The sequence below is a fragment of the Staurois parvus genome, unplaced genomic scaffold (assembly GCF_062004578.1).
Source record: "Staurois parvus isolate SC_StPar_1 unplaced genomic scaffold, SC_StPar_1.0 ptg000721l, whole genome shotgun sequence".
Lineage (NCBI taxonomy): Eukaryota > Metazoa > Chordata > Amphibia > Anura > Ranidae > Staurois > Staurois parvus.
In genome coordinates, this window is record NW_028318517.1 from 938,639 (window position 1) to 962,998 (window position 24,360).

Below are 24,360 nucleotides of genomic sequence, written 5' to 3' on the forward strand. Positions count from 1 at the left end.
GCCTAAAGGGAGTGGCAAGTTCTGGATGGCCTTAACTCTTTCCTTCATAAGATGCCTTGTTCCATGTGAGAGGCAGTGGCCCAAGAACACGACTGTTGTAGAGCATCATTGCAACTTCAGTTTAGAGGCCTTACAGCCTTGGTGTGCCAAGTAACATAGTAAACTCTCTGAGGCTTCTTCAGCCGTGGGCAGGTCATCAGCACAGAGGAAAAGTCATCCACATATTGAAGAAGGACCTCTGCCGAATGTTCCTTTTGCCACGTGCCCAGTATGGTGGTCATGGCTTTGGCAAACTGACTCAGGGAATTTTGCGCCCCCTTGTGGCATAACTGCCCAGGTGTATTGCTGCCCCTCATGGATAAAAGCAAAGAAGTATCTACAGGGAGGATACAAGGGAACGCTGGAGAATGCATTTGCCAGGTCCACCACGGTGAATTACTTTGCTGTTGGAGATACCCCTGTGAGTAAAGTGTGGGGATTTGGAACGATAGGTGTCTCTAAGACAGTGGCTTCATTCACTGCTCGGAGGTCCTGTATCATCCTGTACTTCTCTGGTTCTCCTTTGGGTGTCTTCTTTTCTTATCGGGAACAAAAGCGTATTACATGGAGAGGTACAAGGTATGAGTGCACCATTTGCCACAAGGGACTTGACCTGCTTCGAAATGGCCTTGGATTGCGCTGGTTTCAGTGGGTACTGTGGTTTCCTGGGTAGGGGAGCTCCAGGCTTCAGTTCCACCATAATTGGGGGTACCTTTTAAACGTCCAATATCTTCGGGTCCTGTGGACCATAGACAACTTGGGATTCTGCTCAGCACATCCGGTGCCACGTAGAATGTACCATTGACTTGTAAGACCGGACACACTGGGTAGAGGCGGCTCACTCAAGGCGTTGGCCTTCCATTTGTCTAATTTTGATGTACCAATATGGCCGCCTCCAGGAAGTGTACTGGGCTGGGCAGGAAGGGACAAAGCAGGAGCAGCAAGATGGCTGCCATCAGGAAGTGTACTGGGCAGGGCAGGAAGGGACAAAGCAGGAGCAGCAAGATGGCTGCCTTCAGGAAGTGTACTGGGCAGGGCTGGGGTGGTGGGCATAAAGTAGGCGTTAGATGAAGGGCAGTGCTGTCCCTCCCCTCCTCCACCCCACATTCCAACATAGGGCGGTGGTTTTAGCACACTTCCATTTACAATTTTGTGATACAAATACATTATACAATTGCCATTTTCCTGAATTTCTTCCAACTATCCTTCTTTATACAACACTTTTCCAGTTCTGTACCAAACTTCTGTCACGTTCAGCAAACCTTTTTTCACATAACATTCCTCTCTGTTCCTACAATGATTTATGCCAGTCCTGACCTTCAGCTTACAAACTTTCGCTACTTTAGATAACTTTAACTGCTTCACTTCCTTCACAATATGACATGCCAGTAATCCTTTTCAATATTTTAACACATTAATGGTACACATAAACAGTTTTTTTTTTTTTTTTTTTTCCTGTAGCAATACCTGTTCTGTCCACTACTCTTTGTGGATAACTTCGGCTACATTATACCAAACTTCTTGCTGTCTTCAGCACATGTTTGTCAACTAAGACATCTTTCTTCTCTTTTTTTTTCTCATACCTCCTTATCTTTGATTCCATATACTTTCTAACTTAACTATTCCCTTTAACATACTGCTCCCCCTCCCTCTGTGCAACCAGGTCACGTGCTAACATTCCTTTCTAAGGGTCTTATCAGCGTCTGACCCATCTCCTCCTGTCCCTGGTCCTTCCTAACAAATCTAAGACACTTCACAGGCTGCTGTCCAGACTTTCCTTAACCCTTAACAAACCCCAACCTTCTGTTATGAATGGCAAACATTAGCTTACAGACACACATTTAGGACATAACATAGCAGTCTATCTTGGTGGGCTCTGAGTACAGACCACTGAGTAACTCATCGTAACCCACACAAACAGTTACGGCACCCGCTGTCACACTACCGTGACGCATATCCGACACCTCCTCTGTTGTGGTCAACACACAAGGTTACCACACACCCAGAGAAATTATGTGTCAAAACCCTCAGTAGGTCCACTTCTCTTCCACCTCAAGACTGATACATAAAAACACACAACAGAGACCCAGGTAACAGATAAGCACATGCAGGTATATTTAAATAAACTCCGGGCATACAAGGTTACCTGCCTTTAGTGACCTTTAGCAGCCGTACTAGGCACAGGTATGAATCAACAACAAAGACAGGATAAGCAATGGTAAGATAGCAAAATATATCTTACCATGCTCCGAGAGTTGATCAAGCTCTCCGGCCTGTCCAGTTTGACTGACACCGAACGCCTTTTCATGGCGGCTGGCTGCAGGTTCATTATTCAGTTCCCGGGTTTCTTGGCACCAAATTGTTTTAGTCATGGACTTAATCATCCAGTGCTTATCTGTTCCGGTCCAAAATTTATGACGCTGGCCAGCTTTTGGAATGTGCGCACATAAAGAAACTCACACTGACACGTTTGGTCTGTGAAAACTTCTCTCTAATTTATTGAAATGAAACCGTGAGCTTATATATGAAAAATGATGCGAACATCACGTGATAACAGCATAAGCATTATATTAGTCTTTGATTGGTCACTTTACACGAAAACAATCTCCGTCATGGTATAGGTGTGATCTTCTTCAGTCTTATCTTAAAAAGAGAAAAACATTCTTTTGTCTTCCAAATCACACGATGGGAGGGGGTCTGTTCCTGTGAGCAAATATTTCTTAAGCAAAGATTTCTTAAAGTACCACAAAGCCCAGCAGGCAGAAAATATTCACACAACATATGTATTAAAGTATAAAAGTAAATATTTATAAAACTTATAGAAATAGCGTATATATATATATTCAATAGGAAACAAAATAGGCATTTTACCAAATCCATCACAACATGACATCACTCTTTATTAATAAAACACAGACCTGACCGGAGAGGTGAGGAGGATTCTGGGAGGTCACATGACATCACTCTCATCTCTATTAATAAAACACAGACCTGACCGGAGAGGTGAGGAGGATTCTGGGAGGTCACATGACATCACTCTTATCTCTATTAATAAAACACAGACCTGACCGGAGAGGTGAGGAGGATTCTGGGAGTCTAACATTATATTCCTATTGGTTCCTCAATACAGAGATTTCCTCTTCTGAAGTCAGGTGATCATATGACCATCACAGTGCCTCCATGTGACTCCCTAAACCCTGAGAGACACAACATGCAGAAGATTCTAGAAGTCACCAAGAAGATGATGGAGCTTCTGACAGGAGAGGTGAGCGGTGCCGGGAATTCTGGGACATTCTCCAGTAACAGACAAGGGATGTGTCTGGATGGTGACTGTATCATTGTGTGTGTCAGGTTCCTATAAGGTGTCAGGGTGTCACTGTCTATTTCTCCATGGAGGAGTGGGAGTATTTAGAAGGACACAAGGATCTCTACAAGGACGTCATGATGGACAATCAGCCGCCCCTCACATCACCGGGTAAGAGGAGACTTTATTGTAAAGGAGAGAGCAGTACGGAGGATCCACCTAGATCCCCCATCATCTGATAAACACATAGAAACAATGGATTCAGTCAGTGTGTGTGTTTCCTACAGATGGATCCAGTCATGGGAACCCACCAGAGAGATGTCCCCGTCCTCTGTATTCCCGGGATTCCACACAGGAAGGTCACACCATCCCTCACCATCATCAGGTAGATGAGGAACAATCACTGATAGTATCATTAGGATCTGTACATTATCTGCATTGTTACCATTGATGGCATTTTATTATATATTCAGAGTGGAAACCTGAGAGAATTTGAGGTTGAAGAAGAAGAGACGTATGTGAGGGATGATCAGCAGTCTATGGAGGAGGATGGAATAACGGGGACATTTATAGAGGAGGACACTCCTACAGAGATCAGCACAGGTGGGTCATGAACACTAAATCCATTCCTCCACCCATACTGCTCACTGATTGGTCCAGAGTAGGGCGGGGACTGGGTGATATCAGCCTGTAATCCCCTGGTCACTTTCCTGAGCTGTGTTCCCCGTCCTGTATTCCTGGATTTCTCTCGGATAATCTTCCTTCTCTGTGCTGCAGACACAATTTATGTATCTAGACTGGATTTATGGAGATTCTGGGGTTCAGCTGGCAGAAAAATGTTGATTCATAAGCTCTGCTCAACCTCTTTTTTGTTCCCCCTATTTCCTCCCAGCTGGACATTTTATATCGGATGATGTGATTGGAGCACAGACTTTTACATGGTGATAATAATGTGATAACATCCTCCAACTTTGGACCCTTAAACAGAAAGTGATAATGAGGGAGGAGTCAATACCCCAATGATGGGGGTCTTCAGGATCAGTCCAGTCTTCATCTTGGTTGTTCTCCCCCCATCCTCTCTCTCTGACCTCTGGTGGGGCTCAGCCCCGCTGTTCTTCATGACTAAATCATGGAGTAAATAAGGAAGTGCAGTACTTCTTGTGTTGGGAAGATGGCGATGAGTGATAGAGGGGGTGGGGACCCTCATCCTATAATCCTATAATCCCCTCATCACTGTCCCTCCTATAAAAGACAGTTCTGGTTGTTTCCTCACTCTCTGACTAAGGTCCGTGAATAAAGAAATGACCTGGTAGGAGATCAGAGGAGCCATTTCCTAGTTCCCTTGAGGGTGGAATTGTAAGCTCCTTGGAGACCAAGCTGCCTGATGTGGGCGGAGTCCTGGTTTGGGGGAACCAATCAGCTCCTGTCTAGTAATCCTCTTTGTCTTTGTATTTTAGTCCATGGCCGGGAGATGAGGAAAACCTCCGAGGATTGTCTCACTTTGTCTCCAGACTGGAAAGTAGAAGATGAGGACATCACACAGTATAGTCCAGGAGAAAACCCGGCTCCCTCCAATGTCCATCCGTCACCACCCAGTGTAGATGGACCATCGGATTCCTCGTATCCTGAGGAACCTCAGACTGTGTGGGACCGGGCCGGCCTTCCAACAGGGAAGAGCTTCTCCTGTCCTGAGTGCGGGAAGAGGTTCCATTCTAAATCCAAACTTAATGTGCATAAAAGATCTCACACAGGGGAGAAGCCATATTCCTGTCTTGAGTGCGGGAAATGTTTTTCAGTGAAGTCCAATCTTTACAGACATCAGGGATCCCACACAGGTTGGAAAATATATTCCTGTCTTGAGTGTGAGAAATGTTTTCTACAGAAGTCTGATCTTTACAGACATCAGAGATCTCATACGGGGGAGAAGCCATATTCCTGTGCTGAGTGTGGGAAATGTTTTTCACAGAAGTCCAGTCTTTACACACATCAGAGATCTCACACGGGAGAGAAGCCGTTTTCCTGCCCTGAGTGTGGGAAATGTTTTCCACACAAGTCCCATCTTTACACACATCACAGATCCCACACAGGAGAGAAGCCATATTCCTGTCTTGAGTGTGGGAAATGTTTTTCACGAAGGTCCAGTCTTTACAACCATCAGAGATGTCACACAGGGAAGAAGCCACTTTCCTGTCCTGAGTGAGGGAAATGTTCCTCACTGAAGTCCTGTCTTCCTGTACATCAGGGATCCCACACAACCCTGGAGGTGTATTAGTGCCTTGAGTGCGGGAAATGTCTTCTAGATGAATGTTGCTGGACATCCCAGCTCTCATGTGGGGAAGAAGCACACCCTGATATACACCTCAGATATACTCCATGGCTGATCTTCATCATGGAAGAAACAGTTGATAAGGAGATCAGTGGTCCCCAAAGACATGGATGAAATGTGGGACCGGGTTGGCCATTGATAGCAGGAGAATAAAAATGGAGTCCTGCCCTGTCATTGGTACATTTTGTGGTGGGAGATTTCACAAACACTTGGAGGTTGGTTTAAAAAAAGAATGAGCTGAATGAATGTGACCGGCATTCGCCCAGCTGTGATGAACATTGGCCGTATTTTATTTCATACTCTGATATTCTTGGCTCCATCTAGTGGCTATAATGCAGTATTGAGATACTTTTACTGATTGAGGTATTTCATGAATAATACCTCATTATGGTCACTAGATGGAGCTGACGGTCATAGGAAATCAATGTGTTACATTACAGCCAGAGTCTGTAAGGGCTCGATGAATTTGTGTCACATTCGTCCAATTAATTTTCTATCAGCAGACCCCTTACTCTCCTTCTTCAGGCATGGATTCATACTAATACACTTCTGACTACAGTAGACATGGAAGGATAGAAGGTGATCTGTATGTAAGTCTTCACCTTGTAATACAACCAGTTCTGGTAAACATAAAAATGAAAGAAAAGCGTTTGTGTATAGATAGAAAAAGATTAGAAATACATTGTTCCCCTTTTTATAAGTGATCACATTCCCTCTGATCTCAGCTGTATATGGGAAGGAGAAACAACAGCACAATTGACTTCTGTTTACAGGTCTTCCCAGTGCATGGCTGAGCAGGGGGGGTGTCAGGACAAGTCTTATCATTGAAGGAGAGCAGGCTTTGTTTTCAGCATGGATGGAGAACTGACCATGAAAGTGACAGGGAAGCAGAGGGACTGGCAGGATCTCCGGGGATCTCACACAAAGGAAGCAATACAGAGAGAAGAGGAGATGTCTTCATACCAGGACATGGGACAGCCGGCACAGATCAGGAATAGGACAGTGACCCCCCCCAAGCCATTTCTGACACTTTTTGTTTCCATGTAACAATCAGTATTTTTGCTAGAAAATGTCTTTGAACCCTCAGTGCGCATGCGCTGGGCAGGGACAGGTTATGTGCTGACCGCACTCTGCACGTCCTCCACCATCCGAGATAAATGAAGCAAGTGGGGCAGAGGAGGGGTCCTGGAAACAGCAGCACTAGCTGGGGGAACACAAGATGTACAGTCGGTGCTAATGGTGAAAAAGAAGCCCACACAGCAGCCTCAGTCAGACCGCCAGTCCCCTCTTCTACAGTGGACTCCTCCAGCCAAGATGGCACCGGTGCAGAAAGCCACAAAACACAGCAGCCCACCACTGCAGCAGCCCTCACCTCCATCACAGACATCTTCTCAGGAGGACACACTCGGAGACCCATTTTCCTCCGTCCCAGGATGAGCCCCAGCAGACGTCACCAGGTGAACAACGACAATTCTCTCCATATCTTGGATCACCTGGGGGGGTATTCATAGTGCAGCCTCCCCAGCGTCCTCCATGGACAAAAATTCCAATTAGAGGTTAATGTCCCACATCTGTGGCTTTGTAAATTGCAATTAGTGTCAGTGTATAAATAATCAATGAGTTTGTTAGCTCTTATGTGGAAGCACTGACTAGGCTAGATACTGAGCCATGGGGAGCAGAAAAGAACTGTTAAATGTCCCGCGTAACAAGGTAATGGAACTTTATAAAGATGGAAAAGGACATAAAAAGATGTCCAAAGCCTTGAATATGCCAGTCATCACTTCCACTAAGAAGTAGAAAATTCAGGGACCTCTTGATACCAAGCCAAGGTCAGGTAGACCAAGAAAGATTGCAGCCACAACTGCCAGAAGAATTGTTTGGGATACAAAGGGAAACCCGTAGGTAACCACAAGAAAAATCCAGGCTGTTCTGGAAAAAGACAGTGCGGTTGTTTTGAAGGAGCGCAATATGATGACACTTGAACAAAAATGAGCTGCATGGTGGAGGTGCCAGAAAGAAGCCTTTACTGCATCAATGACACAAGATGGCCCAGTTAGGCATGTCAAGGTGTTGTCAGGCATTATGTAACCAGGCTTTTTTGTGGCATTGGTGCAGTAAAAGCGTCTTCCTGGTACCTCCACCAAGCAGTTCATTTTTGTTCAAGTATCACCGTATTGTACTCCTTAAAAACAACCACACCATCTTTTTCCAGAGCAGCCTGGATTTCTTTTGAGGTTGCCTGTGGGGGGTTTTCTTTGTATCCTGAACAATTCTTCTCTCAGTTATAGCTGCAATCTTTCTTGGTCTACCTGACCTTGGCTTGGTATCAAGAGATCCCCGAACTTTCCACTTCTTAATAGGTGATGTAACAGTACTGATTGGCCTATTCAAGGCTTTGGATATCTTTTTATGTCCTTTTCAATCTTTATAAAGATCCATTACCTTGTTACTTGACAGTTCTTTTCTGCTCCCCATGGCTCAGTATCTAGCTTGCTCAGTGCTTCCACGCGAGAGCTATCAAACTCATTGACTATTTATACACTGACACTAATTGCAAATTAAAAAGCCACAGATGTGGATTTTAGTCTCTAATTGCCATTTTAACCCGTGTGTGTCACCTTGTGTGTCTGTACCAAGGCCAAACATTCCAGGGGAGGGAAACCTCTGATCCGGGCCATTTGGGTGATTTCTGTTATCATTATGCTTTAAAAAGGAGCCAAACAACTCTGTGATTATAAATGGCTTCATATGATCACTATCCCTAAATAAAAGACAGTTTTTTGGCAGATCAGTCATATTTTCTGTATCAATACCAAAATGTCACGATTTCTGCCAGGGTATGTAAACTTTTGAGCACAACTGTGTATACTGTATATGTGTGTTTGTGTGTATATATATAAAACATGTATATATAATATATAATGCCCAGTACATGACTGCTATAAAATAATGATGTTGATCACTGAAATGAATAATAAAAGTATGAATACAAATAGTAATAAATCCATGATTCAGCTTTACCTGTACATTGTGATCAGAGCATATCGATCTTTTGCTGAGTGATTTGCATTAAATCCATGTTATTAGAGCTCTTAAAATGCTTCAGCAACTCTTTAGAACTCTTTCCAAGTGATCAGACGGGTTTAGAGGAATATTATGAGGAAGTATTGTGTTCGATGTGTCAGAATTGTAACAACGGCAGTGGAGAGAGGAACTTCAAACAATCAATCAACAGCAGAGGCTGCTCAGATGGCGGTGGAATGCACGCCGGTATGTAACCCCTAGAGGGTGCCTGCTCAATGCGTTCCAGCCGCCATCTTTACTTGTCACTGGAGGGCATATCACAGGAGGTGCAACCGAGAAGCCGCTGAAACCGCCCATATGTAAATCCGAACAGACGGAGGGCGGCTGCACACAGCCACAGTCTACTGCTCACAGAGTCATCAGTTGCGGGATGGAGAGCCCAGGAACCAACACCTCCATCACACAACACAAGGAGGGATGGAGGGGCACAGCGTCCACCTTGCACTAGATGGAAGAGTTTATGGATTATGATCCAAAGAGCAGGGAAAAAAAGGGGGAAATTATGCAAATAACTTAACCACATGCCGCCCAGCCACTGTAGAAATACGGCGGCAGGGCAGCATGGCAGGGCAAAAGCATGTTTTAAAACGTATGTTTTGTAAACAGGTAGGAGGCGCGCGCGAGGCACACAGAGGCATTATCAATAAACAGTCCAGGGTCAGTTCAGTGGGCAGGCAGAGGCATCGTCAATAAACAGTCCAGGGTCAGTTCAGTGGGCAGGCAGAGGCACCGTCAATGAACAGTCCAGGGTCAGTTCAGTGGGCAGGCAGAGGCATCGTCAATAAACAGTCCAGGGTCAGTTCAGTGGGCAGGCAGAGGCATGGTCAATAAACAGGCCAGGGTCAGTTCAGTGGGCAGGCAGAGGCATGGTCAATAAACAGTCCAGGGTCAGTTCAGTGGGCAGGCAGAGGCATCGTCAATGAACAGTCCAGGGTCAGTTCAGTGGACAGGCAGAGGCATCGTCAATGAACAGTCCAGGGTCAGTTCAGTGGGCAGGCAGAGGCACCGTCAATGAACAGTCCAGGGTCAGTTCAGTGGGCAGGCAGAGGCATCATCAATGAACAGTCCAGGGTCAGTTCAGTGGGCAGGCAGAGGCATCATCAATGAACAGTCCAGGGTCAGTTCAGTGGGCAGGCAGAGGCATGGTCAATAAACAGTCCAGGGTAAGTTCAGTGGGCAGGCAGAGGCATGGTCAATAAACAGTCCAGGGTAAGTTCAGTAGGCAGGCAGAGGCATGGTCAATAAACAGTCCAGGGTCAGTTCAGTAGGCAGGCAGAGGCACCGTCAATGAACAGTCCAGGGTCAGTTCAGTGGACAGGCAGAGGCATCATCAATGAACAGTCCAGGGTCAGTTCAGTGGGCAGGCAGAGGCATGGTCAATAAACAGTCCAGGGTAAGTTCAGTGGGCAGGCAGAGGCACGGTCAATAAACAGTCCAGGGTCAGTTCAGTGGGCAGGCAGAGGCACGGTCAATAAACAGTCCAGGGTCAGTTCAGTGGGCAGGCAGAGGCACGGTCAATAAACAGTCCAGGGTCAGTTCAGTGGGCAGGCGGAGGCATCATCAATAAACAGTCCAGGGTCAGTTCAGTGGGCAGGCAGAGGCATGGTCAATAAACAGTCCAGGGTAAGTTCAGTGGGCAGGCAGAGGCACGGTCAATAAACAGTCCAGGGTCAGTTCAGTGGGCAGGCAGAGGCACGGTCAATAAACAGTCCAGGGTCAGTTCAGTGGGCAGGCAGAGGCACGGTCAATAAACAGTCCAGGGTCAGTTCAGTGGGCCGGCAGAGGCATGGTCAATAAACAGTCCAGGGTCAGTTCAGTGGGCAGGCAGAGGCATCGTCAATAAACAGTCCAGGGTCAGTTCAGTGGGCAGGCAGAGGCATCGTCAATGAACAGTCCAGGGTCAGTTCAGTGGGCAGGCAGAGGCATCGTCAATAAACAGTCCAGGGTCAGTTCAGTGGGCAGGCAGAGGCATCGTCAATAAACAGTCCAGGGTCAGTTCAGTGGGCAGGCAGAGGCATCGTCAATAAACAGTCCAGGGTCAGTTCAGTGGGCAGACAGAAGCACGGTCAATAAACAGTCCAGGGTCAGTTCAGTGGGCAGGCAGAGGCATCGTCATACAGGGAAATCACAGACAGCAGACACTGTAACAATATCTTCCCTTCCCTTCTATGTCACTAATAGTGTAGAGATGTATGATGGATTGGGAAGTTCTCTCCAATACAGAGGCCTGGCTGGGGGGAACATTGGGGACAGTAGTATGGGGTGTCATGGTGAATTCTGTTACTGGAACATACTGGACATTTTCTTTGGGGTTGGCGTCCTGTTTGGGTCGGAGGGAGGATATTGGGGAAATGTCTTTCATGAAGTCTGGTCCCTGAATAGGAGTGACCTTGTTCGGGGACATGGCTATCTGGATAGAGGAGGGCTGTAACAATGTCCTCTTGGTATCTCAGGTAGGATAGGGATGGTTGTGTGCACTTACAGAAGATGACAGAAGGATTGTACGGGGATAACTGAAACAAGTAGATGACAACCTTTTTATACCAATAGATTGGTCTCCTGGGGGTGAAGTAGGTCTGTAACATTCAGTCATTCATACCCCCCATGAACTGGTTCTAGTCATGTATGCACTTGGGGTTTTTGGACAGGACCTTGTCTTGTATGAAGTTCCACCGAGGTGTCCTCATGGATTGAGGAAAGGATATAGACATCCCTTTTATCTCTCCACTTTAGGTCTAGTATCTCTTCAGTTCACAAACTGGCTGACTCTCCCCCTTTGGGTTTTGTGGCCCGTCTGCTGGGGATGTACTGTTCAATGCCCAGCCTTCCCGTGAAGTGGACGAGGGATATTAATCCACATAAATATTTATGCCGGGAGTAAACATTTCTGAAAACTTGCAAGAAAAAAAAATTGAGTGGCCAAATTTTTAACAGCTTGTCGTAATTTATTATTTTATTTCAGGTACTTATATAGCGCTGTAAATTTACGCAGCACTTTACATATATATTGTACATTCACATCAGTCCCTGACCCTCAAGGGGTGTACAATCTAAGGTCCCTAACTCACATTCATACATACACATACTAGGGCCAATTTAGACAGGATCCAATTCACCTACCAGCATGTCTGTGAAGTGTGGAAGGAAACCGGAGTACCCAGATGAACCCACATAGGCACGGGGAGAGCATGCAAACTCCAGGCAGGTGGTGCCATGGTTGGGATTTGAACCCATGACCCAAGTACTGCCAGGCGGAAGTGCTAACCATTTAGCCACTGTGCTGCCCATAATTAGGATGATTTCAAGGAGGGCACCAGGTATTGTCATGTAAAAACCTCATTATCATCTCATAGCGTGTTCTGGGCATACAAGAAGAATAGATTGGCATGGGATGTATGGACTGAGTGGACCAGTAGGCACGGACTTCATTTTTTTGTCAGTCCCATATTCAATGTAAGTGCAAGAAAAGCTTTACTTTCCTCCACAGTGACAGTTTTCCACACAAATGGATGGACATACGATAAATTGGGATTGTTGGCAATGTATTGGCTGGCATACAGATTACATCGATCCACAATGTAATTCAGTAAATCATCATCAAAAAATAAATGAAAACAATAAATTGGGGTAACATTTTCCATTTCTATCTGAGGGTCTGGCCGCACTGTAAAGGGGGGATTGCAGGTTCTGCCGAATCAGTGGGCAGCCATGTGGGATTTAAAAGCAAGTCTTAGAGGTTAGTGTGGGCCCTATGTCAATGTTGTGGATGGGACCCCTCGCTACTGGTTCCCGGCCTATCACCTGGGAGGGCTGCACTGCTTGTGCTAGTCACTGCACCAGGATTTACAGCACTGCTGGTGGATGCCGGATCCTCCACAGATCACCGGAATCTCTTTGTTGTGACTCTCCATCTCAGAATCCAATACTGACCCACTGCTTTCACCTGACTCCTACTCAGAATCTGGGTCTGGCAGTGAGAGCTCCCTGCTACTCTTGTCCCTCATACTCAGTATCTGGAGTATATTGTCCCCTCCAAGGCCGCGGTGCGATCCCACAATTTCTGCATATCTTGATGCACCAGGGACAATTCCATCCTCATCCCCTTCACCTCCCCAGTAAGGATCGCCACAGATGAGGCGCATGTAGTGACTGCAGAAAAAATCCCTCTAAGTGTGGGATCAGGATTATCTTCAATAGGAGCAGCAGCCTGTGTCCCATGAGACTGGGATGGTGGGATACTCACTGAGGGACTGCAGGATGGGATCTCTCGGTCTGCCAGTGCAAGAGGGATCTGAGTACAGCCTGCACAGTCTAAATTCAGATCAGTATCAGATTCCAGGATTGGACACTCTTACACTGTGACAAATGTTGATGGGAGACTGGTACACTGCGACAGATGTTGATGGAAGACTGGTACACTGTGACAAATGTTGATGGGACACTGTGACAGATGTTGATGGGAGACTGGTACACTGTGACAAATGTTGATGGGACACTGGTACACTGTGACAGATGTTGATGGGACACTGGCACACTGTGACAGATGTTGATGGGACACTGGTATACTGCAACAAATGTTGATGGGAGACTGGTACACTGTGACAGATGTTGATGGGACACTGGTACACTGCAACAGATGTTGATGGGAAACTGGTACACTGTGACAAATGTTGATGGGACACTGGTACACTGTGACAGATGTTGATGGGACACTGGTATACTGCAACAAATGTTGATGGGACACTGGTACACTGTGACAGATGTTGATGGGACACTGGTACACTGCAACAAATGTTGATGGGAAACTGGTATACTGCAACAAATGTTGATGGGACAGTGGTACACTGTGACTGCTGTTGATGGGAGACTGGTACACTGTAACAGATGTTGATTGGACACTGGTACACTGTGACAGGTGTTGATTGAACACTGGTACACTGTGACTGCTGTTGATTGGACACTGGTACACTGTGACAGGTGTTGATTGGACACAGTGAAACATGTGATAGATGTTGGTGCACACTAGGGACCCTGGCTGGGTAACAAGCAGTAAATATGCTGTATAACTCACTAATCCCTGGCTTGCAGGCACAGATTTGCTGAGGAGGAGAAGCAGAGCTGATCAATTAAATACCGATCTGAGTTTACAGATAGCCCAATCACAGAGCCCATCTGTTGATCGGGGATACGCTGTGTCCAAGGGACACAGACACCCTGGGAGTACAGCACAGCACGGCCACGTGTCTGTGCTCCCCCATGTTCTGAGAGACATATGGGTACATCCACACAGGACGGAGCTTGTCCCACCTGGCCTATTATATGCAGTGTCCAGGTGAGAAGCCGATCATTAACACAGTGATTTCCTATGATGGCCAGCTCCATCTAGTGGTGATAATGCTGTATTTTCCTGAAATACCTTCATAAGGAAAGCCACTAGATGGATCTGATGATCAGAGGAAATCTCTGTGAATTGGACTGACATTTGTCACAGAGGGGTGAATTCTGGTCACATTTAATAAACACAATATTAAAAATCGACCTCTAAGTTCTTGTGAAATCTCCCACCACAAATTGTACTCAGCCAATGACAGGTCAGGACTCCATTTTTATTCTTCTGCCATCAATGGCCAACCCGGTCCCACACTTCATCCATGTCTTTGGGGACCTCTGACCTCCTTATGGACTGTTTCTTCCATGATGAAGATCAGCCATGGAGTATATCTGAGGTGTATATCAGGGTGTGCTTCTTCCCCACATGAGAGCTGGGATGTCCAGCAACATTCATCTAGAAGACATTTCCCGCACTCAAGGCACTAATACACCTCCAGGGTTGTGTGGGATCCCTGATGTACAGGAAGACAGGACTTCAGTGAGGAACATTTCCCTCACTCAGGACAGGAAAGTGGCTTCTCCCCCACGTGAGATCTCTGATGTTTGTAAAGATTGGACTTGTCTGAAAAACATTTCCCACACTCAGGACAGGAGTAAGGCTTTTCCCCTGTGTGAGACCTCTGGTGTTTGACAAGAGCAGATTTTTGAACAAAACATTTCCCACACTCTGAACAGGAATATGGCTTCTCACCTGTGTGAGATCTCTGATGATTATAAAGACTGGATTTATCTGAAAAACATTTCCCACACTCCGAACAGTAATATACCTTCTCCCCTGTGTGAGATCTCTGATGTCTGTAAAGATTGGAGTTCTTTGAAAAACATTTCCCGCACTCAGAACAGAAATACGGCTTTTCCCCTGTATGAGATCTCTCATGTATAACAAGTTCTGATTTTTTAAAAAAACATTTCCCACACTCAGTACAGGAATACAGCTTCTCACCTGTGTGTATTCTCAGATGTCTAAATTGAGAAGACTTGTTTGAGAAACATTGCCCACATTCAGCACAGGAATACAGCTTGTCACCCATGTGAGATCTCTGATGTCTGTAAAGGTGTGACTTTGCTGAAAAACATTTCCCGCACTCAAGACAGGAATATGGCTTCTCACCTGTGTGAAGCCTCTGATGTGTTTGAAGATTAGACTTTTGTGAAAAACCTTTCCCACACTCAGGACAGGAATACGGTTTTTCACCTGTGTGAGATCTTCTATGCACATTAAGTTCAGAGTTAGAATTGAAACATTTTCCGCACTCAGTACAGGAGAAGCTCTTCCCTGTTGGAAGGCTGGCCCGGTCCTGCACAGTCTGAGGTTCCTCATGATACGAGGAATCCGATGGTCCATCTACACTGGGTGGTGCCGGATGGACATTGGAGGGAGCCGGGTTTTCTCCTGGACTATACTGTGTGATGTCCTCATCTTCTACTTTCCAGTCTGGAGACAAAGTGAGACAATCCTCGGAGGTTTTCCTCATCTCCCGGCCATGGACTAAAATACAAAGACAAAGAGGATTACTAGACAGGAGCTGATTGGTTCCCCCAAACCAGGACTCCGCCCACATCAGGCAGCTTGGTCTCTGAGGAGCTTACAATTCCACCCTCAAGGGAACTAGGAAATGGCTCCTCTGATCTCCTACCAGGTCATTTCCTTATTCATGGACCTTAGTCAGAGAGTGAGGAAACAACCAGAACTGTCTTTTATAAGAGGGACAGTGATGAGGGGATTATAGGACGAGGGTCCCCACCCCCTCTATCACTCATCACCATCTTCCCAACACAAGAAGTATTGCACTTCCTTATTTACTCCATGATTTAGTCATGAAGAACAGCGGGGCTGAGCCCCACCAGAGGTCAGAGAGTGAGGATGGGGGGAGAACAACCAAGATGAAGACTGGACTGATCCTTAAGACCACCATCATTGGGGTATTGACTCCACCCTCATTAAAAGTCTGTGCTCCAATCACATCATCCGATATAAAATGTCCAGCTGGTAGGAAATGGGTGTAACAATGAGAATCCATATTATGTGTAATTATAGCAGTGGGGGGAGGGGGGCAGAGCAGAAGTCAGGAGTATGTAATGTACAACATAGAGTATATAGTGCAGGGGTCAGGAGTATGTAATGTACAATATAAATTATACAGTGTAAGGGTTAGGACTCATAATATTGGTATTCAGTTATCTGTGGACTGTATCTGTTTACTGTAGACAAGTTGCAGAGATCCCACACCGCTGCCTCCCATCTCCTGAGACTGCACTCAGTGACTTGGGGCTGAGACTATACAGACATATCCCTCCACCCGGCACAGCCAGCAGACCACAGAGCAAGGAACCCTGGGAGAAATGTTCTGTCAGAGATCTTACTAGACCCGGGGAAGAAGATACAAGACACACACCCCAGGTGCCTAGGTCTAGTAATGTCTATGGTGAAAATGAACATTTTTCTGCCAGCTGAACCCCAGAACCTCCATAAATCCAGTCTAGATACATAAATTGTGTCTGCAGCACAGAGAAGGAAGATTATCCGAGAGAAATCCAGGAATACAGGACGGGGAACACAGCTCAGGAAAGTGACCAGGGGATTACAGGCTGATATCACCCAGTCCCCGCCCTACTCTGGACCAATCAGTGAGCAGTATGGGTGGAGGAATGGATTTAGTGTTCATGACCCACCTGTGCTGATCTCTGTAGGAGTGTCCTCCTCTATAAATGTCCCCGTTATTCCATCCTCCTCCATAGACTGCTGATCATCCCTCACATACGCCTCTTCTTCTTCTGCTTTCACCTCAACTTTTATATCTATCAGATCTTCACCCTAAACCAAGTGAAGAAAAGAAAATAACATCTGTAAGACATAAGCGTTAATATTGTTACATCACATAAAAAAATCCACACATCATCTCCATGAGTCCATGCTCTGGATGCTTCATCCCACCAACCTTGTAACAGTGAGGGATGGTGTGATCTTCCTGTGTGGAATCCCGGGAATACAGAGGACGGGGACATCTCTCTGGTGGGTTCCTGTAGCTGGATGACTCCACCATGGTGTCCTGGTACAGATCTTTGTGTTCCTTTAGAAGCTCTGACTCCTCCATCCCCCCATCCTCATCCTCCTCCTCTTTTATCTCTTCTTTAACCTCAACTTTAGGATCTCTCAGGTTTCCACTCTGAATATATAATAAAATGACATCAATGGTAACAATGCAGATAATGTACAGATCCTAATGATACTATCAGTGATTGTTCCTCATCTACCTGATGATGGTGAGGGATGGTGTGACCTTCCTGTGTGGAATGCCGGGAATACAGAGGACGGGGACATCTCTCTGGTGGGTTCCCATGACTGGATCCATCTGTAGGAAACACACACACTGACTGAATCCATTGTTTCTATGTGTTTATCAGATGATGGGGGATCTAGGTGGATCCTCCGTACTGCTCTCTCCTTTACAATAAAGTCTCCTCTTACCCAGTGATGTGAGGGGCGGCTGATTGTCCATCATGACGTCCTTGTAGAGATCCTTGTGTCCTTCTAAATACTCCCACTCCTCCATGGAGAAATAGACAGTGACACCTTATAGGAACCTGACACACACAATGATACAGTCACCATCCAGACACATCCCTTGTCTGTTACTGGAGAATGTCCCAGAATTCCCGGCACCGCTCACCTCTCCTGTCAGCAGCTCAGTGATCTCTCTGGTGACTTCTAGAATCTTCTTCTTCTTTCTCTCTTCTATCAGGGAGGGAGGTGGAGGCAATGTGATGTCATATGATCTCCAGACTTCACAGGAGGAAAACTCTACATCTGAACACAAATAGTCACATCAAATGATATTCCCAGAATCCTCCTCACCTCTCCATTCAGGTCTGTGTTTTATTGAAGCCCCACTTCAGGACTTGGTATATGAACTCCGACATTATTACATAGAATGAAGGATCAACAGTTCTGCTTTGGTTGTGAGGATGCAAAGTGTCCACCCACATCCTAAGAGCATGGGTTAAAAGAAGAAAGAACTGGATGGAGGGACATTGGGAGGAGGAGCTGTGAGGTCAGTGTGATGTCATAGGATTCTCTGACTCTGGATGGAGGGACATTGGGGGAGGAGCTGTGAGGTCAGTGTGATGTCATAGGATTCTCTGACTCTGGATGGAGGGACATTGGGAGGAGGAGCTGTGAGGTCAGTGTGATGTCATAGGATTCTCTGACTCTGGATGGAGGGACATTGGGAGGAGGAGCTGTGAGGTCAGTGTGATGTCATAGGATTCTCTGACTCTGGATGGAGGGACATTGGGGGGAGGAGCTGTGAGGTCAGTGTGATGTCATAGGAATCTCCGTAACCTCCATAGCCTTTACTGATCACATTTTAGAATGAATATCTGAGACTGGGATCATTATGGAGAAATATGCTTTCAGGACATTTACTACAAATGACATTTTTCTCTCTTTCTTCCTATTTGGATCTTATGAAACAAAGACATAGATATTCCAATCCCCCTAAATATCCCCCCATCCCCCGCCACTAATCAAAGTCATAAAATCCATTAGTATAGACTGATGAGGTGAGAAGGTGACACCTCTCCACAATGAGGAGAATGTTCCGGCCCAGGAAGTGGGGAATGTTCTGCCCCTGAAGGGGTTCATCTGGGTTCCCACACTATATATGTGTGTATCATCATCTGCTGGAGATAAAAGACATCACAGTGACTATGGAGGAAGAGGACAGATGTGACGGTGGAGGAAGAGGACGGACATGACTATGGAGGAAGAGGACGGACATGACTATTAAGGAAGAGGACGGACATGACTATGGAGAAAGAGGATGGATATGACGGGGGGTTACTGGGTGTAAATAGAACATAACATCTTATTACCTCCTCTGCTTCCACTTCCAGCAATGTCTCCTCTCTACTTCCTGTCTGTGCCTGACATCACTTCCTGTCTGTACCTGACATCACTTCCTATCTGTCTTCCATAGAGACTTCCTGTCTGGGTAGAAGTGAGATCCCCACCTTGTGGAGCTCAGAGGAACTGCAGCCCCGAGAAGCATCTGGTAGTGTGACCCCGGCCTTGTGCTGGGTGTGTATGGACTGTAGATCCTTATAGAGGGGTCACCTCCACTCCCACCAAGGGGGACAGAAATATATGACTGCCTAGTCCAGCCTTTCTCAGCCAGGGTTCCTCCAAAGGTTTCTAGGGGCTCCTTCAGCAATGAACAATTCCTGTCTCTTAGTAACAAATGACATCAATGATCTGTAAAATCCATTTCTTGGAATACATCACAGGACACGAAGCATCTTTATAAATCCTTCCTAACACTGTTATGCCCACCTACAGGTGATGGGACATTGGCCAACAATAGACAGGACGTCCCCTTGTAGAGCAGATCTCCCACATAGGAAAGGTTTGTAGCAAGCCATAGCCCATAACAGGAGGGGACGGATCTCTGGGATTCCTGAGGGACTCCAAGAAATGGATTTTACAGGTAAACCAAAAAATGTCATTTTCTTTGTCGCACCTCACAGGACACAGAACATCTTTTACATTCCTTACTAACAGGGATGTCCCACCTAGAACATGAGGGGAGGACAACAAGCCAACAGGTCCCAAAAACAACCAGAAATAGGAAAGAACCTCATGCAGCAGCCTGCAAAAACCAATGTGTCCAAAGGGAAGAGTCCTTAGTGACTCTAACATCCACCTGGTAACATCATAAAGAGTGCACCGAAGACCAGGTAGAGGCTTCACCAACATGATACACTGAAGGTAGGTAGTGTCATCCCTTATAAAGGGGGAACCTGTCCTTTCATACTGGAAACTGGAGCAACAAGCCGACAAATTCAGGGAATAAACATAGACATGGAAGCTGCGGGTTCCTTCTATTCGGTCCTCAGGAGCCACAAAGAGAAATCCTGTTGCCAAATTGCGGCTGTCAACTACAGGTAACCTGATAGACAAACAAATACCCAACGTGATAAAAACCTATTCCCCCAGTTACTGAGCCTGAGGGCAAAGGGAGGTAATACGCTGTCCCGGCTGAGATGAGGGTAAAGGAAGGTAATACGCTGTCCCGGCTGAGATGAGGACAAAGGGAGGTAATACACTGTCCTGGCTGAGATGAGGGTAAAGGGAGGTAATACGCTGTCCCGGCTGAGATGAGGGTAAAGGGAGGTAATACGCTGTCCCGGCTGAGATGGGGGTAAAGGGAGGCAATACACCGTCCCGGCTGAGGGTAAAGGAAGGTAATACGCTGTCCCGGCTGAGATGAGCGTAAAGGGAGGTAATACGCTGTCCCGGCTGAGATGAGGGTAAAGGAAGGTAATACGCTGTCCCGGCTGAGATGAGGGTAAAGGAAGGTAATACGCTGTCCCAGCTGAGATGAGGGTAAAGGAAGGTAATACGCCGTCCCGGCTGAGATGAGGGTAAAGGGAGGTAATACACTGTCCCGGCTGAGATGAGCGTAAAGGGAGGTAATACGCTGTCCCGGCTGAGATGAGGGTAAAGGGAGGTAATACGCTGTCCCGGCTGAGATGAGGGTAAAGGAAGGTAATACGCCGTCCCGGCTGAGATGAGGGTAAAGGGAGGTAATACGCTGTCCCGGCTGAGATGAGGGTAAAGGAAGGTAATACACTGTCCCGGCTGAGATTAGGGTAAAGGAAGGTAATACGCTGTCCCGGCTGAGATGAGGGTAAAGGGAGGTAATACGCTGTCCCGGCTGAGATGAGGGTAAAGGGAGGTAATACGCTGTCCCGGCTGAGATGAAAAGGTTGAAACCCCTTTAGGTTAAAAAAAATAATAAATAAAAATCTAAGGTAAAAAAGCCATCTTTGTGAAAGAAGAAAGGATACAAAAAGAAAGTCCTGAATGGGCTCAAACAGAGAATTCTGTAAAAACAGAAAGAAATCCCATAGAAACAGTGACAGGCTGACCGGAGGAACAACATACATGACATCTAGTACCAACACATGCAACTAGAAAGTGTAATGCAATCAGCCCCTGAAAGATGAGACTGCCAAGGCTGAAATCTGACTCTTGATTATACACAAGGCCAGGCACACATTAACCCCCCATCCCAAGAAGGAAACCAAGACACGGACCAAAACAAGGAGGAAACCTCTTAGGTCAACAAAACGCTAAATATGATTGTAAAGACCTGCAGGAAGTCTCCCTAATTTAGAATTCCTAGCCTTCAAAAGAGCAGAAACAACAAAAGGCCTAGATACTTCTGTCTCTCAAAACCCTTTTGGCTGCAATTGTCAATCCAGTATGCCCACTGACACCATAAGGCTGTAAAAATCAGGCTTTGTAACAGCAGGGCTTGACTATCTGGAGATCCAAGGACTCGTGTAGAATCAAAGAAAAAACATGAAACATGAAGTAAGGAGGGGAAAGGTTCCAAAATTCTAAGGCTTGGTTCACATTGCAATGAACAGCTGCTGGTCTTTTCCGCTCAGCCTTTGGGCTGGGTACATTTCCCTTGCCGTACCATCTGGTAGCCTGGTGTATGAGGGATTCCTAGATCACAGGTTATGAGTGAAGACCATATAGTAAGAATCCAAATCCATGGCATCGCTCCAACCCTGCACCTCCTAATGGACCATCCAGGTGATAGCACTTGTACCCCGTCTCCTCTCCAACATGAAATTATGAATAGGAACAAAAAGATGAAGAGCTGCACTCTGTAATTAATAATTGTAATTATCTCCCTCTTAATATTTCTTTCTGCTCATGACGACATAACTCCATACACATGATCTCCTCCTGAAAAACCAAACTCCCAAAATATGTTTCACCCCAAAAGGGCTCGCTCACATAGAGTAGGGTTGGGGCCACTCTATCCTTGTGAACGAGCCCACTGGGGTGAAACACAGAATAAAATATGAAGAATGGGCTGATTACGGAGTGTGACTCTTCATCTTCTTGTAGACGGTATAGTCACAGATGAGAACACAGGAGACCAAGTCCATATCTCATGCTTCCTAATTTATAGAGATAATATGTGGGCTCTAACCCTGTCCAATCACCTCTGGGGGGTGTTCCCTCCTCAGCCCTGGGGTTGGTTCTGTCTTCTGAAGGTGCCATGGGCTACATGGACCCACTGTTTCTGGTGTCTGGGTTGGCGATGTGATTTCCAACACCATTGCTTCAGTCTGATCACAACATATTCATTCACAGCATGGCTGTCATGAGCAGACCCCATAGAACCATGTTGGGGCCCCTCTGGGATTCTGTACTCCTGACACATACCATTTTATATAAGAAGGACAATCCTTTGCAGCCAGTGGAGAGCCCAATGTGCACAAATCTCTTCTCCCCACTGGGGTCGTAGTCAGCGCATCAAAATATTTCCTTTGACGCTCAGTGAGGTGACAGATCAATCATCCGTATCTATGTCTACAGGGATGTCAGATCATTATTGCCATCTAGGTGTTCATTCCTCCAATCTTCACACTCCAGAGCCAACTATTCCGATTTTTATATTGGAACCATTTGTCTTCTACTGACCACTAAATGAAGAGAACACTGTATCTGTAATACTGAACATTGAATTCCAGGAATATCTGTCATATCATGCCACCTTTACAGGGTATGTTACATCCCAACCATTGCTGGTGTCCTCCATGTCTATGGTCACCTTACAGAGACTATCTGAGATATGTTCCAGAAGGTCCTGCCAACATTCCATACCAGACCCTTATCTGAGCATGCTGGCCAGGCCAGGAAAAGGGTGGGGAGGGGGTGTATTTCCTGCCTCTTGAACCATACCAGGTGACATGACTTCAACATGCAGGGGTAACTTTCCGGGGGGAGTGACAAGGACAAGGGTCTCTTCCTCTTACATATACCTGTATTTATTCACAAAAATGTAAATTGTAAGAAACAAAATTTAAAAAAATGTCCTATGCTGTACATCAATGTCAATCATGAAGTCTGATGCCCTTCAAAAGAAAAAAATCTGATCTAATATGAGGATCGGGGCCATTTCTCAACTGGAGTTCCTTGTATCCATATAACAGATGTGTGACAGGACTAAATCTGAAATTACATTTTACTGCAAAATCAAAGGGGCAAAAATTGTTCTCCCCCGAGCAGTCATATATTTCTGTCCCCCTTGGTGGGAGTGGAGGTGACCCCTCTATAAGGATCTACAGTCCATACACACCCAGCACAAGGCCGGGGTCACACTACCAGACCCTTCTTGGGGCTGCAGTTCCTCTAAGCTCCACAAGGTGGGGATCTCACTTCTACCCAGACAGGAAGTCTCTATGGAAGACAGAAAGGAAGTGATGTCAGGTGCAGACAGGAAGTAGATGGGAGATGTTGATGGAAGTGGCAGCAGAGGAGGTAATAAGATGTTATGTTCTATTTACACCCAATAACCCCCCGTTATGTCCGTCCTCTTCCTCCATAGTCATGTCCGTCCTCTTCCTCCATAGTCACTGTGATGTCTTTTATCTTCAGCAGATGATGATACACACATATATATTACTATCCTACTAAGTGACATATTGGCATGGATGTCACTCCACTTCCTCAAACTCAATCTTTCCAAAACTGAGCTCTTAGTATTCCCCCCAGCCTGTGCCCCCTCCCCTGACTTCTCCATCAAGATCAATAATACAATCATCAGTCCCTCCCTCATGCCAGGGTACTAGGTGTAATCCTAGACTCCCATCTGTCCTTTCAGTCCCAAATCCAATCACTGTCCTAATCTTGTAGACTTCACCTCCGCAACATCTCCAAGATACGCCATTCCTAACCTCGGAAACCACTAAGCAATTTATTCACTCCCTTGTTATATCTCGCCTTGACTATTGCAACTCCCTCCTCATTGGCTGACCTCATCGCAGGCTATCCCCTCTTCAGTCTATCATGAATGCTGCTGCCAGACTCATCCACCTTACTAACCGTTCTGTATCTGCCAATCCCTCCACTGGCCTCCATTCAGTGTCTTCCACCCCTCTCTGCCAATCCCTCCACTGGTCTCCATCCCTCTCTGCCAATCCCTCCACTGGCCTCCATTCATTGTCCTCCACCCCTCTCTGCCAATCCCTCCACTGGCCTCCATTCAGTGTCCTCCTCCCCTCTCTGCCAATTCCTTCACTGGCCTCCATTCAGTGTCCTCCACCCCTCTCTGCCAATCCCTCCACTGGCCTCCATTCAGTGTCCTCCACCCCTCTCTGCAAATCCCTCCACTGGCCTCCATTCAGTGTC

The 24,360-nt window shown here is 46.3% G+C and overlaps 3 protein-coding genes across 3 annotated transcripts in view; 2 read left to right on the forward strand and 1 right to left on the reverse strand.

The window, feature by feature from the left end:
• Positions 1 to 24,360, forward strand: part of LOC149445407 (uncharacterized) — a 127,972-nt gene that overhangs the window by 27,502 nt on the left and 76,110 nt on the right. The window lies entirely within an intron of this gene.
• Positions 4,814 to 7,271, forward strand: LOC149445408 (uncharacterized). The gene has a single exon (XM_089653846.1). It carries the CDS (start codon positions 4,815 to 4,817, stop codon positions 5,541 to 5,543), a length of 729 nt encoding a protein of 242 aa, XP_089509972.1. The 5' UTR covers position 4,814; the 3' UTR covers positions 5,544 to 7,271.
• LOC149445409 (uncharacterized) lies at positions 11,684 to 22,112 on the reverse strand. The gene is made up of 5 exons (XM_089653817.1): positions 22,045 to 22,112; positions 19,944 to 20,092; positions 17,400 to 17,497; positions 17,080 to 17,311; positions 11,684 to 15,579 (listed from the first exon to the last, which is right to left on the reverse strand). Exons 1-5 carry the CDS (start codon positions 22,110 to 22,112, stop codon positions 14,639 to 14,641), a joined length of 1,488 nt encoding a protein of 495 aa, XP_089509943.1. The 3' UTR covers positions 11,684 to 14,638.

What these genes read in the sequence shown, in the direction of transcription:
- LOC149445408 (XM_089653846.1), top strand. Translation starts at nt 4,815, where the DNA reads ATGAGGAAAACCTCCGAGGATTGTCTCACTTTGTCTCCAGACTGGAAA.
- LOC149445409 (XM_089653817.1), bottom strand. Translation starts at nt 22,112, where the DNA reads ATGGACTTGGTCTCCTGTGTTCTCATCTGTGACTATACCGTCTACAAG. An exon ending in TTTCCAGTATGAAAGGACAG is followed by an intron (nt 17,498 to 19,943) that starts GTTCCCCCTTTA and finishes TGTTTCCTACAG; the next exon opens with ATGGATCCAGTCATGGGAAC. An exon ending in CCATCCCTCACCATCATCAG is followed by an intron (nt 17,312 to 17,399) that starts GTAGATGAGGAA and finishes TTATATATTCAG; the next exon opens with AGTGGAAACCTGAGAGATCC.